The 21,310-nt window shown below is 42.1% G+C and overlaps 1 protein-coding gene across 2 annotated transcripts in view; it reads left to right on the top strand.

Moving 5' to 3' along the window:
* The window catches only part of TBX19 (T-box transcription factor 19), a 31,235-nt gene extending 10,624 nt beyond the window's left edge, over positions 1-20,611 (top strand). Inside the window, exons 5-12 of one of the 2 annotated variants that reach the window (XM_080393651.1) lie at positions 6,828-7,054; positions 12,760-13,024; positions 14,915-15,049; positions 15,859-15,920; positions 16,786-16,847; positions 17,561-17,746; positions 18,623-18,755; positions 19,553-20,611. In XM_080393651.1, the coding sequence (XP_080249777.1) occupies positions 6,828-7,054; positions 12,760-13,024; positions 14,915-15,049; positions 15,859-15,920; positions 16,786-16,847; positions 17,561-17,746; positions 18,623-18,755; positions 19,553-19,787 (1,305 nt within the window). In that variant the 3' untranslated portion in view covers positions 19,788-20,611. Of the gene's footprint in view, positions 1-6,827; positions 7,055-12,759; positions 13,025-14,914; positions 15,050-15,858; positions 15,921-16,785; positions 16,848-17,557; positions 17,747-18,622; positions 18,756-19,552 lie in introns of both variants that reach the window. The other variant, XM_080393650.1, reaches the window with a different exon arrangement.
* Positions 20,612-21,310: the final 699 nt, after the last annotated feature.

Raw genomic sequence — 21,310 nt, 5'->3', positions numbered from 1 at the left:
TTGTAACTGCCTGGCCATGAAAAGCTGGAGATGCCTAAAGGGAACAAAATCCTCTGTTTTCTCACTTTTCTGAAGAAAGCTTCTGATGAATTTGAGATGGAATGGTATGTGTAAGCTGCCAATCTTCGGGATTGATATTTTAAGTTAGCCTATTTGAAACCCTTTTAAGTTTTTCTTGGGTTCCCTTGTGGCATCTCTAAGAGAGGTTATTCCTGAGCAAATGTGCTTTAAAAATCTCTGTAGAAGCAAGTGTGGAGTAACACTGGTGCAGTGTAAAAATGGTACATTGAAAGTATTGGCTGGCCAACATGATTTCATTGCAGCTCTGAAGGGCTGTCACTTCCAAATATGTGGAGTGGAAACAAATTATTTTATCATGGGCATGTACTCCTGTGTTTTCTAGTTGTGTGTAATTTGATGAGCTATTTAACTCATCCTTCTTGAGAGAATCAAAAGCTTCAACTGAATTACACTTGCAACTTGTTAACTGTCACAGTTAACAAAAAGCTTTAACTTACACATCCAAGTCAAAAGTTCATGTTTGATTTCCCTAATATAAACACTGAACATATTCCTTTTATTCTGAGATATTGTAAATAGAAATCAAGAGTTTGTTTAGAAAACTTTAAGTTCTTTATTATTTTCTGATCTTAAAAATAGGGACAGTAATAGTTTCTTGCTCTAGGTGCTAATCCATGTCTGGGGACAGCACTGCAGATCTTCAAGTAGGAAAAACAAATCAGGGAAAAGTAAAATTACTGTTTAAAACTAACTTACGTTTATCGCCAGCCTGACTACATGTATTGGGTTTGCATGGCAAAGTTTTGGTAGTGAGCGCGCTACAGAGGTGGCTTCTGTGGGAAGCTGCTAGAAGCTTCCCCCATGTCCAACAGAGCCAATGCCAGCTGGCTCCAAGATGATCTTGCCACTGCCAAGGCTGAGCCCATCAGCGATGGTGGTAGCACCTCCGGGAATAACGTATTTAAGAAGGGTGGGGAGGGGGAAAGCTGCACAACAGCAACTGCAGCACGAGAAAGAGTGAGAATATGTGAGAGGAACAGCTCTGCAGAGACCCAGGCCAGTGCAGAAGGAGGCAGGAGGAGCTCCAGGTGCTGGAGCAGATTTCCCAGCAGCCTGTGGAGAAGCCCATGGTGAGGCAGGTTGTGCCCCTGCAACCTATGGAGCCCATGGTGGAGCAGATTCCCACCTGCAGCCCATGGGGGACCCCATGCTGGAGCAGGGGGATGCCCAAAGGAGTCTGTGACCCATGGGAAGCCCATGCTGGGGCAGGGTCTGTGGATCTGTGGACAGAGGAGCCCACGATGGGGCAGAGTTTCTGGCAGGGGACCCACTCTGGAGCAGTCTGTTCCTGAAGGACTGCACCCTGTAGAAGGCACACATGCCGGAACACTTCACACTGCAGCATGGGAAAGACTCACGCTGGAGAAGTTTGTGGACTGTCTCCTGTGGGAGGGATGGACCCCACGCTGGAGCAGGGGCAGAGCGTGAGGAGCAATCCCACCGAGGAGGAAGGAGCAGCAGAGACAACATGCGATGAACTGACCACAGCCCCCGTTCCCTGTCCCCCTGTGCCACTGGCAGGGAGGAGGTGGAGAAAATTGGGAGTAAAGTTTAGCCTGGGAGGAAAGGAGGGTTGGGGGGAAGGTGTGTCTGTTTCTAAATTTGGTTTTATTTCTCATTACCCTGCTCTGATTTGATTGGTAATAAATTAAATTCATTTTCCCCAAGTCAAGTCTGTTTTGCCTGTGGCAGTAATTGGTGAGTGGCATCTCTCCTGTCCTTACCTTGACCCACGAGCCTTTCATTATATCCCTGTCCACCTGAGGAGGAGAGTGACAGAGTGGCTTTGGTGGGCACATGGCATCCAGCCAGGGTCAACCCACTGTGCTACATAAGGATAATTTTTTTTTTCTATCTTCTTTTTTTAAAAAAAGAAGAAAGTTGTTCTGGAAAGCTACCCATGCTTTCTGGGCTTCAGAATTAATCTCATTTATAACCTCAGTTATAACACCAGGCAGGGAGATACTACTTGAACAAGCTGCCTGCCTCACTGCTAAAAACATACCTGGTGGAAATTATTGAAACTGTCCCCTCACCCCCAACATTAATGAAAAGGCTAATCTTCTCTGTCTCTTCTAGCCTAGCAATCTCTTAAGGGGCTGGATCCATGATTAAAAACCAGAAGGAAAGCAGCTGTCTTTTTATCCTCTCTTAATTATTCTGTGGTAGTTGATAGGTGTTGATTTCCTGGGAGTGTCATGGCGATGGAGGTTACATTTCCCTGTGGTGTTGGGACTAAATGTTCAGAGGGGGGTTTGTTGTTTGAATGCCTCGGTGGGAGCTTTGGAGATGGAAAGAGTGAGTCTTGTTCTCTGTGATTTCATCTGGTCACAAAGGGCTGCCTTTTATTTGGAAGCATGCACCTAAAGGCCAAAAAACAGCTATCTAATGTCAAGGCAGGGGAGGCCTCTTTAATTACCTTCTTTCTTTTTCTGTTTGTGAGGGTTTTTTTTCTTTTTCTTTCTGCTGTACCTCACCAGCTGGTGGCCAGGAGGGTTTTATGACAAGTTTAATTAGAAAGTTAAAAATAACACCTTGCTTTTTCCTGCTGTAACTTGGTGAATAAACTCCAGTAAGTGTTGCAGGATTGTTCTTTTGCTGCTCTCCCCAGTCCTCATTGCTTCATTTAAAAATACAAGTCACTAAATTCTTATTAGAAAATCCTGGGCATGATTACAAGTGTTGTACTCACATTTTTAACTAGTAGAGCTTAGTTCTGACCGGCTATGAGACACAAGGTGTCTGATCCCTGCTTGGAAGTACCCAGCTCTCCCAGCTGAGTTTCAGGGAAAGTTTGCAACGTTGCAGGTTTTGTATGAGCATCTTCTGCTCCCTCCGATGCCCCTATTGATTTGCTTGTTTAATTAAATGGAGACAAGTGCAAAAGGGGTTTCAGTCTTCCGTCCTTTGGCTCTGCTCTGTCCCACTTGCAGTGGCAATGACTGCCAGTCACCTTGCTGCTGTGTCACTGGAAGTGCAGCTACCTTTTCTTCAGATGTCAGGGAGACCTAACTTGCAGCCCAAGAAGTAACCCACCTGACATCTGAGAATGGGTGCTTCTTGGTGCCCTGGCAATACCTACGTGCAGTGACATTAATCTCTTGGTGCCTCAGTTTCAGCATCTGTAGACTTGGAAAAATTAATCTTGTAAGAAAGCGGGAGAGAGAAGGGAAGTTTGGGAAGTATTCAAAGCTCTTATTTAGGTGAGCAGAGGGACATAAGGTTAGAGGATGTCTCTTACTTCTCCTAAACCACGCTAAATATTCAAAGTAAAGTTTTCCGCCCTTAATATGAAATGCCAACAATAAGCAGATAACTTTGACTATGAATTTGTTCAGTTTCTCTTCTGCAGCCCCCTCCCATGGCAGCTGTGTGAAGCAGAGACAATATAGGATGTCAGGAAGCCTGACATATGGGTCTGGATGTGTATTTTAAAGTAAAATATCAGGCCAAAACACATTCAGCTGATCATTTGTTTGCACACATGCAAACTTTTTATTTTTTTGGCTAATTCTTCTCAGCTGGAAAGATATGTCACTGGTGAGCCATGCCTTCTGGATATGTTGCTACATACATCACAAATTGCTCTTAGTCTGAACTCTTACAGCTGAAACACCCTTCCCCACACTGAAAATAGCGATTGGGCTATTCCCACTAGCCAGCCACAGGTAACTACTCTCATTTTGAAAAAAGTTGTGGTTGCAGGCATGGTTGCAGCTATGGTAACATTCTTATAAAATTAAAATTCAAACAGTACGAAAGTCAGCTACTTTAAGAGACAAGATTTGTGGAGGTTTTTTTCCTCTGGGACACAAGACTTCCAAGCATCATGCAGATTGAGTGAGTGATAACTGTAAGCACCCAGGTGTAACTTACTTTTAGTGTCTAAGAGTGCGTTTTATTATTGTGCAGGATGAAAATTTTAGTATGATACTGCAAAGCAAATGCCTTTGTGCTTCTCCCTTAGGGATGCCAGCTGTAAAAAAATCCAGCCTTATTGATGAAAAACTTGCTTCCTTGTCCTTTACTGGAATGGGCCCATTATCCGTTACTTCCATATATCCTTCCTTCTCCACAGCTCTGTCCCAGGAGTGCTTTGGGCAAGCAGTGCACTCAGGGAAGGACCTCCCTTTTGCTTTGTGGCTGCCTCCATTTCCAATCCATCTTTGCTGAGCATGTTTTTTACCTCCAGTGATCCACACTGCCTGCTGGTGAGACAGTGTTTCACTGCCATAACTTGAAACCCTTCCACCAACAAACTGTTGTTGCTTTTTTGCATGCTTTTGATTTCCTTTAAGCTCTAAGCATCTTGAGGAAGGCAGATGGGATGTGATTTTTCAGAGGCTGTGATCTGGTATCACTCCACTTAAAGCCCTGTGGGAGAAATGGGCAGTCAAGTACTTTGGAAAACCAGACTACTTTGCTTTTTATTTGTCTACAGAAAGAACTGTGTGTAACTACTGAAATATTACTACTTTTATGAGTAGTATTATCTCTTTACTTGCCTCAACTTTGAATCTCCTGATTTCTGAGCAACTAATTCTAAAAAAACATGTGTGGAAATAAGGCTTCGACTAAATAAAAAAAAAATCTCAAAATAACATGATTTATTTGTTTTAGACCTGTCTGAAAAACTGAAGTTATTGAATTGAAATACATAGTACTTCTACCAGCTCTGATTTCTGTGTTTATCTGTATTTATAATAAAATGAAACTAAACTGCATTTGCTCTGCCATTTGATCACGTGCAAGGGAAAATTACGGTGGTAGTTTCTCTCTCTCCACTTTGAGCATTTGGAAAGGAGAACCCAAACAAAGATATTCTGTGTTACACAAACGTATTACCCGAGATGCAATTATTTTTCCGAATGCGACATGGCACACTTTCAAGTACCTAAATATCCTATAGATTTTAAAGTACGTTCTTCAGTTGTTCAATAGTGAAGATGGGCTGGATATTAACTAGAAGCTGCTATTTGACACTATACATTCTAGTGTAACTCCAAAGGTGAGTTGACTGACAGAGTAATCTAGGTAACTTTGTTATGAGTTGGCAATTTAAAAAAGGCATGGAAAGGCTGAAGAGAGGGACGATGTGTTAGTTTTAAGTTTGAAAGCAGCATGACTGAGATTATCCAGATGTAAAAACAGCTCAAACCTATTTGGCTTGCACCTTCCGATCACGCTAAAATTGCTGGGAATTGAGGGTTGTCTCCTAAGGTCTCCTGTTCTGCAGAACATCACATTGCTGCACACCTGCAGCTGTGCAGTTTTGAGGACTTGCAGCCAGTATCCTCACTCCAGGTAGGGCTTGAGGGATTAGTAGGACTAGCTGCCAAATAAGGTGTACAACACAAGATCAACAAGCTCTGGCCCCTGCTGCTTAGGTAGGTGATATCTCCAAGGTTTTTTTAACTGCAAGATCTGTTGAGCCTTGTCAAATGATGGATTTAATTCAAATCCTGTTTCACAAAATTTGCACGATCCACCAAGTCATTTTATCTTTTAGAAAGAACCGGAACCACAGGAATTCAGCAGGGGGTATTGAACTGAACAAATGCAAAGTTCTCAATAAACAGTCAGAAAATATATTTCTCTAAAAACAACTCCTGAGAGTATGTTTTCATAATCAAGTCCCTGACCATGTCACGTGCAACAGACCAGAAATTTCAGAGACACTATCGGAACTAGATGCATCGGGAGAAATTAGGCACTCAAATGCCTTGTTATGTGCCAAAGTCCAGTGTTTATGGGTCACTGGTAGTCAAGTGGCCTCCACTTAACCCTTTAGCATAGAACTGAACCCAGGTCTCTCATATTCTTGGCTGGGTACCAAAATTGTTTGACTTCTCAGCAAAACAGTGGTTTCTTTTTGGAGGGTATGTGCAGTTGGATTAGGCTTGTCAAAGAAGGTTACAGCCTGAGGCAAGAGGGAACACCTGTTTTAGAGATGCTGAGAGAGCTTTTCTAAGACATGGACCTTGAGCAGGTCAGCAACACCAGGCCTCGGGCGGTTGGGTTCACACTGAGCCCCAGGAGCGTGGAGTCTGTCCCTGGAAATGCAGCCAGAGGGGAGTTCAGCCGCTTGTAAGGTGCAGCAGGGGTTTTGGGAATGACAGTGGGACCAAGGGATGGACACAGTCAGCATCAACGGTGGAGTGTAGGGATGCTACCTTCTCCTTGTGCATTGAAACGTCAGTGCAGAAGGGTCTCGTACTATTATATTTTGATTTAGGAACACAGAGGAATGAAATTAATGTGTTTATTCAACATGCCTGGTGAAAATATTTTAAGGCTACCTCCTCTGTGTAACTATCTTGACTGTTACCAGCTCCTTCAGTTGGAGTCCGCATCAGTGTGAATGCAATTTCCATGCATTGTTTCAGTCTGGAAATGAAACAATTTTCATTAATGGAAACCTGGTTCTCAAGCAGAACAATTAGACCCACTTCAGGTTGAAAAAAGATAAAAGCATGCTAATTTGGATGGAGGACTCTTCTTTCAAGGCAGCCAATTGAGTCATCAGCCTGCCACCCACCTGACTGTCTGACACGTAATTAGGAGATAGTCCTCTTTTTGTGTGGAGTGTGTGCGTAAACCTCCACATGCTGGTGTCACTGCCCATTGGGACTTCCAGAGGAAAGAGCCAGTCAGTGGCAAAAGAGTGAGGAGAGCACATTTGTCGGATGGTGCCCAATGAACTGACTTGCTTTTTGATTTAGCTCATTATTTTTTTCTTTTAACAGCTACCTGAAGTTTCTGGCAGTAAAGTCATCATGGCAGACCTGGGCTGCAAAAAAACCAGCGACTGCACCGTCTCCAGGCTACTTAGCGTAGTGGAGAGCGAACTCCGAGCTGGGAGAGACAAAGGCGACCCCACTGAGAAACAGCTCCAGGTTGTCTTAGAGGATGCGACGCTCTGGCAGAGATTCAGGGAAGTCACTAATGAGATGATCGTGACCAAGAACGGCAGGTGAGTGATCTGCTCAGCTCTGTGGGCTAAGTGTAGATGACAGCCAGGGGGGTTAGGTGTATAATAATAAACTGTGTGTGCAGACTCGAAAGAACTGCAATGAGCACTGAACAGTTTTATCCCTGCAGCTTCACAGTCCTCTAAACCCAGCATATGTACAGAATGGGGTGTCCCTGCTCCTTTTTGGTCACTGCTAAACCATTCCTGCCACCCTGTATTCTGCCTGTGAAAGATGCTTGAGAAATATATTAACTGTCTTAAGGTTGCACAAAAAGGGAACTTTTGCAAGGGAATAGATGCTACCTCTCAAAATCTTTTTAATAACTTCTTGTACTAATAAACACCAGCCTTTATTGCAAGTCCTGTAGACCTCAAATTACTGTACAGAAGCAGATCAGTGTTGTTATCTGCAGCTGCAGTTCCTGTCTCTCTGGCCTTGGATATTAACAGCTTGTACAAGCAGTCTGTGCTAGAATGGGGTACAATAAAACTGTGCCCTACATGGCATGTATGTGCAGCCTGGATTGCATGGTCCCTATTGCTCCATAGCTGTTGCTGGTGACCTTAGAAACAAGCATGGAATATTGGTTAACACACAGTTTTAGAAAGACAAAACACTGTGATGTAAATGGGTCACATCATATCATACTATCTGGGGAACACAGAAAGGCTCCAGAAAAGAGTGCAAAACCTGGTGAGAAGATACTAAGTCTGAATCAGACACTGGCTTGAAGGAAGCTCTCCACAGGGGTTCTGCTCTGAACTGGGCTGACAGCAGAGTCTAGACCATAACAGACAGGCAGCTACCAGAATAAGGTTCACTGGTACAGTTGTACTAAGGTTTTTATTTAATGCACCCTCGCCAGCCCTCTGCCATCACCCCCCAGCATGCACACGTTTCTTCCACAAGACCTCTCAGCAGATCCACGACCTCTTAGCAGATCTGCACAGGAGAGAGGAATTAAGAGATGGAAAGAAAGATTTGCTCATGTTGTGTGACTTGTATTAATTTTGCAGACTTTGGTTTAGCAGAATTTGTGGACAATATAACTGTTGACCATAGCTTGACAAGGGACACAGGTGAAAGCAGTTAAAACCAAAAAATCTCGCCTGTTGGCTCAGCAAGGTTATTCTGTTGAGAGAACAGCTACTTTTCCAAAATATCAGTCCTCGGTGTAACACTACCTATTGCCATTCTGATTCCTCCTAATAACTTATAGGGATAGAAATCATCTGCTGAGGTTCTCTTTACACTGAGAAGGTTTTTTTGCTTCATTTAAATTGCTTTAAAAACTGCTGTTAGGCTACAGCGAACTTGTGAGTGGACCTTCACTTAGTGTACAGTAGCTTTGACTCCTTAGCAGTATCGGTGACGAAAATGAGGTAATATACATTTGCCTCAAATTAATTAAATTGGTACAAAGAATCACACCTTACCAACAAGGTTTTTTCAGTTTCTTTCCTCTCAGCTAATGTAAATCACGACTGTGGACTGTGTGGTGATACTAGTTCTCTCTAAAATGTCTAGGTGAGTGCATAGATAAAATCTTTTTATAATGATGATAAGGGAATCTTTTCTTATTTGAATATGCCTGGTTACTTTTCATTTCATTGTGTAAGCTGCCTTATTCTTCTTTATTTGAACTTTTACTCTCCTTATCAGCTCGATCCTATTTTTCCTAAAGCCAGCAACAGATCTGGTAATGTCAGTGGGGGCAGGAATAGATTCTTTATGAACAAAATCACACAGCAATCTCAAAATAAAAAATTATAGGAAGTATGTCACACTTTTACCTGCATAAATCATTTTTAACAAAGTTACTGGAGCATCAGGGACTACGAAAAAGGATCTCTTGTATTTCTTTGTATTTCCGTAACAAACACACCAGCGCACCAAAAAAAAAAGGAAATGCACACAGTGGCCTGCAGCAAAGCTCTCTGAACAACTCCATGCTGTTCAAGAGGAGGCAAACTTGAGACAGTTTCCTATGAGTGCTAGGGCTTTTTCAGGTTCAAGATTCTTCAGTGATTGTCTCCAGAGGGATTCTCAACAGAAAAAATATTGATCTAATTCTGCTGCTGCTTAAATCAGTAGAACTAACGCAGTCATTCTTGCTGAAGGGTATACGAACACTTTTGAAAACTGTGTTCTACGATTAACAAGAAGAGCCAGTCTGAACTTCTGTGTGTGAAAACTGAGACAGTTTGCGCGAACACGTTGTTAGCAAAAATCAGAAATTAAACTGAAACCTGATACAGGAGCATCGCAGAGAATTAAAGGCTGATTGATTAGTGATCCTTAAGTGTCAAATGCTAGTGTGCACAATTCTATCTGCTGTGATTGAGACATCTCTAATCGGTACCGAGGGTCCCAAAATACCATAATTAGATGAACCAACTTCAGTGTTAAAACATAGGTATGTCTCCATTTCTGTATCATACTTCATTATAATAATCACCTGCCACAGCAATATGCCTAGGTACACAGGGAAGACAGATGTACTCTGAACAGGATAGACATTAGTGAAATTAAACCACATACTATATCACAAAATACATCTGAATGGGTGCAGCTGATATGGTGGGAATCAGTCTCATATTTTACACAGATTTATTGTATTCACTTGGCACTTCAATATTAAACACCCTGTTTTCTGACTGAGCAGGTTTTCTCTTTTAATGTTTACACCGTATTAGCTATGCAGTATCTTTAGACTTTGCAATCCACATTATTGCCTGGAGGCAGGAATGGGCCACTGTTCCCCTCCACATATGGGGAGAATCCACAGTGGATCAATGCAGGCAAATGTGAGTTGGGGGAGAGAAGTGCTTTCCAGGCTTAAATGCTAAAGCAACTTTACTGGTTACTATGCATTCAAGTTTGATATCAAACATCTTCCCACTGTTTCTTCCCACTCCCACTGGAGTAATTGTAGCAGATCTGCTCTAAATAAATTGAAGAGGCTGAAGTGCTCAGCTATTGCAGTAATGGAAGACATGCGTGTACCAACCTGATCATTGAAACAAACATTCTGACTGAAACAAATTCGGAGAAATCATCATTTACCATTCTAAAAGACAGACAAATATGATTTTATCGGTAAAGCTGCTTAATCAGCAGAACAGGTGAGGTGGTAAGTTTTCCATCATTAGAATCTGTACAGTCAAGACATGCTGGTCCAAGTGAAGCAGCGATTAACTGTGTGTGAGGCAGGTTAACACAGGGAAGTGTTATAATCTCTGCGATACGGGAAGTCGGAATTGATGATGACTCTATTACATGCTGGTGTTTGTCTATAGATCTTACAGAGATAAACTCAAAGCCTCGCGCAGAGAGGCAGAGAAGCCTGCATTCTGGACTTAACTTAGAGGAATTAACAATCTGTATGTAACACAAATAGTTCTGAGAAATCTAGTGAAATTAGATTTTCACACGGATTAATTTTCCCTTTCAAATAAATATTAAAATGTGTTACCTCAAAGACTGACAGTAGAAGGGGAGGAATGCATCCACACTTTTTATCACATCCCAGTTTGGTAGCTGGTGCATCCTGGTCAGAAAGACACATTAAATGCAGCATATAAATCTTGGGCTAAGTTTCTATTTAGTCAGAATAATGTTGCACTAGCCCTACATCACCAAGTATTTATATTAGATGAAAAATCTCAAATTTCTCAAATCGTGTCTTTTCTGGTCAGCACTAGGCATTGAGTGTATACAGCGAGAACTATATAAAGGTGTCCAGAAAGGTAGGTGGTGAGTGGGATGTCACAGGAGGTTGTTAGCAATCTGCAGTTGGGTATATGGCTGCAAGGGCAGAGACTTTTGATGTCCCATGAGAGAGCCTGGAGTTTCAGTTCCCTTCTTGTGTATTTTGGATGTCTTGCACTGCTACCTAACTAAGCCTGGAGAGCTACCTTACCTTAGCCATGGACCTCAGGCAATTGCTGTGCTTGCTTGTTATCACCAGTCTCTCTGTACCCATAGAGGAAAGGAGCTGGAAGATTTGTTGACCTGTGCATAAAAATGTGGCACAGCAAAATGGCAGTTGCCAGGAGAGGTCAGTATGAGGTGTCTGGGGCAGGGAGGCTTCTCATTCATACAAGAATGTAGGAGGTGATACATAACAGCTATAATAATCCTCCACAGTAATGACGTGCATTCCTTGACAAGCTAAGAAACTTAATGAATAGGATACCTTTGTTGGGAGATGCCCCTGTTCTGCTGACAACAATTTTTTTCCCAGTTCCTGAAGCTGTTGGAGCCCTACTAACTCTGTCGCTGCAGACTTTCAGGCACTGAGATGCCAATTCAAAGCTGTGCTATGGATCTCAAGTACAGGGACAGGCAAAAAATTGCAGAAAGTCTAGCTGTGAGGTGCTGCAAATCTGCTTTACAAAAGAAAAAATAATTAGAAAACGGGGATTGATAAAAGGTGGCATCGGACCTTTAAGCACAAAAGGAGCGTTTTCCCAAAACTAAACAAAGGTAGGATTTCAGTTTTAAATGCACAAGATGGTAGGAAGGCTGGATGACAGATGTTTAGAGCTTAGTAAAAGAAAACACTGCATGTAAGATGGAACTAAGAGCAGAACTTGATCAAGATGATGAGGTCAGGGAATATGGAAGGATGGAACCAAATTACTGGAGGAAGAACTGCCAAGTGCAAGGTCTCATGGCAAGGATTTTAACCAGACTTCTCAAACTGGAGAGTTATGTAGCGGTAGTGGGACAGTACATGAATACTTGCACTTAAGAAAGGGAGAAAACACATTTCAGCTAACTATGGACTTTTTAATATATTTGTGTAATAAGAATTCAGGATATTTTGAGGAAAGAGTAAATATGTGGAAGACAATGGAAAATGAGATAAAAGGGCATTTTATTAAATTTAAGTCATGCCGGACTAACCTGACACAACCCTGATAAAGAAGTATTTTTAGACAAGGAAAATGTAGCAAATTTATTAGAGTATTTAGAATAACACTACCTGGAATCCATTACTCAAGGTAGGAGATGGGGATTAACACAAGAACCACGAGAAATGACAGAGGGAGGTGACTGATTTTGCTCACAAAATTATAGAATATGACTATCCCTCCAGAGGAAGGGAGAAAAACCTTTTGTATTGAGTAGTGTGGTCAATAAATCTAACTGGAGTCTGATGAGTACCTGACTGGGATTATGTCCTGATTGCTGGAGATTACAGGATGATTTCAGAGCACACACCCAGAGTCAGACAGAGTAGGACAGAGTATGGGAGCGTGTGCTGGGGGAACCTAAGCACCAAAGAAGTACATTTTATAATAGGATTCTGCAGTTAATGCAGTAAATCTGTGCTTCAGCTCCACCTTCTCAGCATTTTGAGCTATTCAATCCTGTTCATGCCTTCTTGTCCCACACCTAAGGATGTATTTATTATGTCCAGATCCCAGGGACTCTGCTGATGCTATACACTCATTATGTTCATAACTCTGCATGACCAAGACCTTAGTGCCCTACTTTAGAGACAACACTTTTTTTCCAAATGATTGAAATAAAATAAATATAAAATGAAAGACTGACCTTTAAGAGACTTACTCATCTAGATAGAGGGAAGGAGGATGTTTTTTACATTGACCTAATCTGCGAGCGTCTGGTCCCAAACATACTGAGTTTTAAAAGCATTTTCCAGTGGTGTCCCCCTTTTTTGTTTCCTGCCCAGGCGGATGTTCCCCGTTTTGAAGATCAGCGTGTCAGGCTTGGACCCAAATGCCATGTATTCCTTCCTGTTGGACTTCGCCCCAACTGATGGCCACCGCTGGAAGTATGTCAATGGGGAATGGGTGCCAGCTGGCAAACCAGAGCCACCGAACCACAGCTGCGTGTACATCCATCCAGACTCTCCCAACTTTGGGGCCCACTGGATGAAAGCTGCCATTTCCTTCAGCAAAGTCAAACTTACCAACAAGCTCAATGGGAATGGGCAGGTATGGCCTGATGTTTCCCCATACACCTCTTGGCTTCAATTGCAAGCACCTACCAATCAAGAAATATCAAGGGTGCATTTGTGTAATTATAGAGGCCCTTACAGGCCTCTTCACCCACAGATGCCAATTATTCTCTGTAGGCCAAATGTAAACAGGAATAAACAGGTCTTAATTGGAGCTTTCAGATTTTAATGGACTTCTTGATGTTAAGAGAGACAGAGTGCTGTGGTTTACTTAATCATCAGGGGGCTTTTCAGAGTTGGTCTTGTGTGCTGGGGATTTTTACATAGGACTTCAGAGAAGGGGGAAAAAATGGTCACGGGTATTAGGTTTTTGTTGTGTTCCCCCATGTTGTTTGGTGTAAGTGGAATGTTGGCAGGAGTCAGATAGCAGAATAAAAGGCTGTTCCTAAATGAAATAATTACTATGTCTGCTTCTGCATCATGATAATTATCAATATTCTATTGAATCAGCTTTGGCCTTTGGAAAGAAACCACATGTACCAGAAATAAGTGACTTTCTCTTTGAACCCCTTAAAAATGCAAACAGGAAAATTAGTTTTGTTTCATATTTTATTTTTGATGATGCATCTAAAGGTAAAATGTTACACAAGACCTTTTGTTTGCTTGTTTGTTCTGTACAAAACTCCTACATTGGATGATACTTGTCAGCCCGGAATCAATTCCTTTCATGTAAATATTATATGTTCTCTATCTGTTATTTCCATTAGGTTTGTGAGGTACCTCCATAAGCCTGGTACCCTAATTAGGTAGAAAATTATCTCAGTTTTTACAGACTGGAGAACAGAAAGATGACCTGACTTTTCCTAAGTCACACATGGAATCAGCACACAAGATTTATTGTGAAGCACAGAACAGGATCTGCATTTGCAAATTCTTGTCCTGCATCCAGGGCCTCAGAAAAGTCAAAGGCCCCAGAAAAGTACGCATAGGTGCAAAAAAGCTACAGGAAACAAACTTGAAGAGTCACAGAGACCCTGGGCAAAAAACAAGGAAACACAATATGTATATATGGTGGAGAAGAAAAAAGTAGAAAGCTTGAGAGGAAAAGCCATATGAGAAACAGATCCCAAACAAAAGTCACTAAAGAAAACTCACTAAATAACAAATGATTGCGGTTCCCCTTGTTTTGAAATCTTGATGACAACGGTGTTAAGGCAAACCATGTCCCCAGTCTGCTTCCACTTCCCCTTCTGTGGTGTTATGAGAAAATAATAGCTGACTAGCAGTGCTTTATGCTAATGGATGCATTCTTTCTTACATATATATATGTGTATGTATGTATGCACACAGTACTTTCTAAAGTACAGGTTGGGTTTTTTAAGTATCTTTCTTGCAGTAGAGACAATTAAGCAATGCAATAGACTTCCTGAGGAAGGTGTATTGTGGAATCAATGCCATTCACAGCTTTTAATGCCAGATTAGAGACATCTACCAAGGATTGTTTAGATACAGTTCGTCTCATCTAGAAAGATGAGTGGGTCACTGCCTCAGCTCCCTCCCAGCCCTGATTTCTGTGATGGTGATCCCGAGTCTTTCAGATAGCAGACACAGGACAGGGATTGCCCCCTAACTGTTTCAACAGCCTCTGCTGCAGTGGAAGCCCGACAATTTGAAGGACATAGCTGCTAACACAAATATTCACTAATGCTCTTGTATCAAAAGCTTTACATTCAAGTCCAGTGAAGTCTCATTCTGTTCAGCTTTGTAGTTCATCAGAAGTGAGGAAGGCACCTGCCCTTCTGCTCTCAGTAATCACTGACTGAGGAGGTTTAGCAGTGGCATCTGGTCTATTACAGAGCCAGCGTGAAAGAGCAGCTGTGGGATACCAGAGTGGCACTGGGGTTTGTCTCTGTTTTGTTTTCTGCAGATAATGTTGAACTCCCTGCATAAATATGAGCCCCAGGTACACATAGTTCGCGTAGGAGGCCCCCACCGGATGGTGATGAACTGCTCGTTCCCTGAGACGCAGTTCATAGCTGTGACTGCGTATCAAAACGAAGAGGTAGGTGGATGCCACACTGTGCTCTCGATTGCCATTGATGAGATATATTAAAAGCTTATTAAATACAAGATCACCATGGACAGACTGATCCTTTTCTTGTTTCCCCACCAGTCCCATGCAGTGTAATGTTCCATCCAACCTAATACTCTGTTTTCTCTCTGCAGTAGAACATTCTCTAATCTAGTGTCTGGCTGCAGTACTAAGCCAGGTTTAGCTTAATATCCTGCCATGGCTATTCCAGACTGGTCCATCTGTCCTGGCATCCCAATCCCTCACTGGAAGAAAACTAGAGTCAAGTCCAGGATCTCTCTCCGACAATAACTGATAGTTAAAATGATAACCCTATTTCTCCCCTCTCCTTACAATACATACAACTGTAGAAGAGCACAACATTCCATGGGAAAATTTCTCCCCAACCCCGAAACTGTAATTGAGGAATGCTTTGGATTGTGACAGTTGTTAACTCATGTGCCACATCCCTTAGCTAGTGTTGCTGCAGGTTTGATTCATACTTGACAGGAACTCAGTGTTTAAACTCTCTTGAAAGGGTCCACCATCCCACAGGATTTGCCAGACCGGACCATGCCATCAGGTTGCCCTGACTGGTGTTCTGCCTGTGGCACTGATCAGTACACAGCACTCTGCAACGACCAAAACTCCCCTAACCAGCCCTGGAGAACATCATGTGTGGGGATATATTTTGTTAGGCTAACAAAGGCAGTTCCACTTGGATTACTCTGGAAGATGTTTTGTCAAGTTTCTATTCCAAATTGCCTTCACTAACATGCCTTGTTTTCTGTAAACTCAAGATAACAGCTCTCAAAATCAAGTATAATCCCTTTGCCAAAGCCTTCCTGGATGCGAAAGAGAGGTGAGTTCATCTTTTTTGCTCCAGTAGCATTTTGCTGCTGATACTGTTAAAACTGTGGCATCACAATGTGAAAGATTGATTATATAACTTAATCTTGTTTCTGCTGTCTTAAATCCAGAGTCGCTCCACTGATATTAGCAGGGAAACTTTCTATATAACTATTACAATAGGGTCTGAAGTAGGTGACTATCCTCTTGGGGATCCTAGGACTTAGCACTGTTTACACAGGAAGCCTGAAATGAGATTGTGTGAACTTCCCCAGCAATGTTATACACCACATATGTTCACTACATTGTACTTGCACTGCAATGAATCCCATGATTTGATAGCTCAGGAAGAATAAAAATTAACTGCAGATGTCAAAAAGCATAGCTAACGTGAAATTGCACTGTAACTGTAACTATGCTGCTATTATTAAATCCATGTGGTATTAAAAGTAACCTGTAGGTGCTAACTGTATAAGGTGTTAGAGATGCTTCCATTGGAAATGAATTGTGGTTTATCTTCCAAAGTTTTACTGGCTGAACTGGAGGCAAAGCCCTACCTTGGTCTGGGGGAAAGTCCAGACTGAGGCTGTTCACGCAAGCAGGCACAGTGCCCACAGGTAGATTTAGAATTCCAGGTTCAGCCCCTAAATTTGGCACAAATTTAGGAACATTTTTGTGTATGCCATGAAACATAGCTCCTGCTTCCCTTATGGAAAACTGAAGAAAAGTCTGCTGCTGCCTAGCAAGTGGTTAAAGAAGATGGATTTCCCTCCTTTCTAACTAATTTTTCCACCTTTTTTTAGTGAATAGTTCTATTTCTGACTTTCTTTTGTAATTTCTTAATTGGAAGTTCTACCACTAGGTATTTTACTTTTCAGAAACCATCCCAAGGATGCTCCAGAAACAGTCTCTGAAGGTCAACACGTAACATATTCTCACTGTAAGGTTTTTATTCATGTCAGCTGGACATTTTGTATGATATGACAGGTGTTGGGAACCTGGGACTAGCTTAAATGGATCATAAGAGTCATTCACTGAGTCCTGAGCTGTGTTCATAGAAGGGGACCCTTTAAAAAAGCAAAAGAAGATTGAAGAAACCTCACAGTAGGAAATAATGCAAGACTCTGCAGAGGGATCACTTTCTTTATTATCCAGGTTTTCAATATTAAAAGGAATCTAAAATCAAGATGATATATAACATTTTCAGGGCTTTCTCCTGCCCGCCCCCCCCCCCCTTTTTTTTATTTGTATCTGTGAATAATTTTGTCCCTATAAAATTATTTGTCATTACTGAACATGTGAAAAAAATAATGGGGTGAGCAGAGGTTGTGTTTGTTGCAATGATAGAGATTTTTTTCTTTTATTTGTTCTTTGATGTTTTTTTTTACATCATTTGTAACTCTGATGTAACTTTCTGTTAGTTGTTTTCAGGTCCAGTTTTTAGCGTTGGTGGCTTTAGGTTTTGGGGGGGGGTTGGTATGTTGTTTTGGGGTTTTTTTTTTTTGATTGTTCAGCTGTTCTATAAACCAGTATCTTGGAATCTGCTTGGTGTTTCTGAGGCACAGCTGATTCTGCAGGAAGGCTGGTTATTTTATTGTATTGCAGTGTTTTAGTGCAATAATAGCTTTTTCTCCCTCTGTTCCCTCAAAGTAGGTGGCTGGTTGATTTCCAACCCAGATACAATGTGTGCGTCAGGAAGCTCTAATTATCAGTACACTGGACCTTTGCCTCTGCCAGCTCCACACACTCCCCACAGCTGTCAGCGATACTCAGCACGGCGAGGGCATCGGGCTGCTCCGTACCCACCTTCCTACATGCAGAGAAATCATTCACCTACAGGTACCACTGTAATGCTGCTTTGCTTCCAGGGACCAGACACTCTCTACCTGCCTGACCCTTGCTTTAGGTTAGCACAAGCAACTAAAACGAGCAAGAGCTGAGGCTAGGAAATAGCATGACGAGTCTTGGTAACAACCTGCACTCAACCCTGACAAACAGAGTATGTTTAAGGCAGCAAAACAAGAAGTACAAAGAGCTGGGTGCACTGTAACTGTTAATTATAAATGAGATTGAATGATCTTGCTAAAAGTACAGCTCCTAATTATACAAAAAGAGCATTGCAAGCCTTCTTTCAATGTCATGCCATGAAGCAGTTGTGCTCTCAAGTTGAAGCAGCCCTTAGGAACATGGTAGGAGGTCACTTGAGATGAGGGCATTTTGGTACTGCCAGAATGTCTTTTGAGTCCCTTTCACTCTCTAGATCTGGGTGACAAGTTCCAGAAGTTGATTCTACTTTGATCCGAGAAAATCAGCCAGAAACAAGAGTAAGGATAAAAAAATGAGCTTACTAACTACAATCTAGCAAGGTATCCTGTTTAACAGAAATATTTAAGCTCAAGTTATAAGGAAATCTGTACCAAAGCATTGCCAGTGACACGGCAATTGTCATTAATGAAAAGACTATTAGTCAGACTTGCAAAAATGCATATCCTATATCTATTATGCTGTACCTTCTCATATATCACACCTGGGATTAAAATGCCACCTTGCTCTTGATAAACATGTGAATTTTGTCCTTTTACCTATGGTTAGGAAGCTTGTGATCAGATTGCTTTCTCAGGCCTACCCATGTTCTGTTGCCTTAAGACAATGCCCCTGTGATAGACACTGAAGATTTGTTGCCTTTTTTTTCCTCCCCCCACCCCCACCTCCAAGTTAATTTGCTGGAGAGCTCCAGCAATAATCTTCAGGTATTCTCAGGACATGACAGCTGGACTTTGCCATCTCCTCCACATGCTAATTTGCTCTCAGTGCCACACACGAAGGGAGCTGCCAGCCCTGGACCCAGGTAAGGTTATGGGAAAACTGCTGGAATTAGGAGCAGCGAGACTTGTAGGACTGCCCTGGTGATTCACACTTTGTTCCAAGCTTTTATTGGTAGCCAGGATTTGAAACATTCTGAATGCCCAACACAAGATTCCTGGATAGATCTTTCCAACAAGCTAATTATCTCCCGCTCTGAAATCAATGGGAGCTTCGTATTTCCCCAGCACTGCTGAAAACCAGGATCTTGGAACAGCCACAGAGAACTCTAGTATCTACAATCTGTGACCTTTTTAAAGCCAAATTATTTTTCTCTATCTATTCCTCAGTATTCTCCTGCATGAAATGAGGATCCTATTCCCATGCAGGGATGTAACAATCTAATTCACGTTTTACGATTAAAATATTGCTAATAGGGTAGTAAACAGTTCTAGGAATGCTGGATTTTAGACCTAGAGAGTCAATTATCAAAGTATTTACCCTTCTTTTCCTAAAATAAACGCACACATTTCTTCTCTAATTTAGGTGCCAGGAAAAGCAGATGCAATTCTTTAAAATACGTATGCATGCACAAAAAAGATCTTTAAATCTTGAATCCTCACATGTATTTGTACATTTGTCTCCATGCGTCTCTCCAAGGTCACTGGGTCTAATGGTTGCTGGTGGTTTTTCACTTAAGATCTGCAAGGCTGATCTAGTTCAGTAACTCGATTCAGATAGCTGCCTTTTAGCAGATAATGCACCTGACTTTAGTGTGCTGAGTCTTGTGCAGGGGAAAATGCTTTGAAATAAGTCATTCAATGTGTACTGCTTTTTTTCCAGCCACTACCCTTGCCTGTGGACAGTGAGCAACAGTGCTGTCAATGTTGCCAACCCAGGAAGCGAGGTGAACAGCAGCCCTTCAAGCGTATTTTTAAGGGGTAATGTCCCCTTTTCCACTGCACAATCCGTCCAAATCCCTCTGCAGGGAATGGTGTCTGGCAGCATGGAAACACAAGGGGAAACCACTCTAGCCAGACTAGCCGACTCTGCGTGGACATCCTCACATTCCTTTTAAGGGACGGGCAGCTTACAAGGGAAGCTCAGCCAAACAAGACTGACACAAATGGCAAACAATCCCCTAGAATTGCAGCTCAGAGCAGGGATGTGTATGCAGAAAACCACCTTCATCAAAGATCACTTTCCATAACGTACCTCTTGTGTGCCAGTGAAGCCAAAATGCATAATGCAAAGGCAGGAAACGTTATGGGAACCAGCTTATTTCTGTAACTTTTGTGCGCTATTCAGGAAGTCATCCAGAAAGAATCTTTGTAGTTAGTTTTGCTTCTATACCACATAGAAAACGGTCAGACACATGAGACTGAGTGAAGCAGACATGGCAGCTGGATATCCACTTATCATTTTTAAAGTCCTTTCTGTAGCTAGCGGCCAAGTCCAGGGGAAACTGTAGACAAGTTCGCAACTGGTAATTTGAAGGGACAATGCTGATTTAAAGACTTTCTGAATCTGTCACATGAAGGTTTTCACAATACCTGAAACTAAACCCTTCAGGGGATGAAATGAGTCTGACACCCTAATGCCACCTGCATACAGTATTGTCTGTCCCCTTCCCTCTTCCAGCTCCCGTTTGCTGTCTGTATGCTGTAGGGATAATGGACATACTCAAGCTGAGAAAGTGGCTGCATTGTAGCAGCAGGGTGAAGGGCATCTCCTTTAGCATTTATAATCTGATGTGATGGTCTTTGAAATTAAAAGTTCCAATGTATTCTATATGTGCTATTTTTGAAATGGTGGAGGGAAAAGAATTATAGAAAAAAGATTCAGCTTGCATTTCCACTTTGCTTCAGGTATAGAATATAAATAAAATACAAATAAATGGTGTATTATCTCCTCAGTGCCCTTCCAAGGTGTAAACACACACACTGTCTTTTTCACCTAACAGCCTCTGAGCAATTTAAAGCAGCTTTGCCAGAAGCAAGTTGACAGGACAGACATTTTCTATTCCTTGAACAGCGACTGGCTGTATGCTCTTGGGCATGATATTTCATGTCTTTGTGCCTGTTTCCCCTTTTGTCTGTTTCAGCTTCCTTTTTCAGGCTACAGCTTTTCCTATCCTGTGTGAATGTATGCCAGATGTTGTCATCTAGCACAGTGGACATCTGATCCTGTCTGGGATTTCTAAGCACTACTGTGATGCAGATAGTAACGGTTGTCCCCCAATCTTCCTTGTCCTCTCGTGTACCTCTTCAGGCAAGCTCTACCAACTTCTCAGGGAAGAGTGCTGCCATTTGATCTCTTGGAGGGGTAAAGAAAAAATTGCAAGTTAATGCATGTAGATATATGTCTCTGTATAATGAAATGCCCAGCAGCAATTCAGTTCCTATTACATTCATTAGCATTGCTAGGGGCTGGATAGATAGCCCTGGAAGAGGAAATCCTCAGCATAGGTATAGACGAGGATTCTCCAAAGCTCTTGCAAGCTGGTGTCTCTACAGAGGTGTTTCTGCTTCTGCTAGATACGCAACGTTCTCTCTGTGAATACTCATTTATTGCATACAGGCTCTGGGACCAGCATTTTAT

This window comes from Falco punctatus (genome assembly GCF_963210335.1).
Source record: "Falco punctatus genome assembly, chromosome: 6".
Classification (NCBI taxonomy): Eukaryota; Metazoa; Chordata; class Aves; order Falconiformes; family Falconidae; genus Falco; species Falco punctatus.
This window is presented reverse-complemented; position numbering and strand designations above follow the sequence as displayed.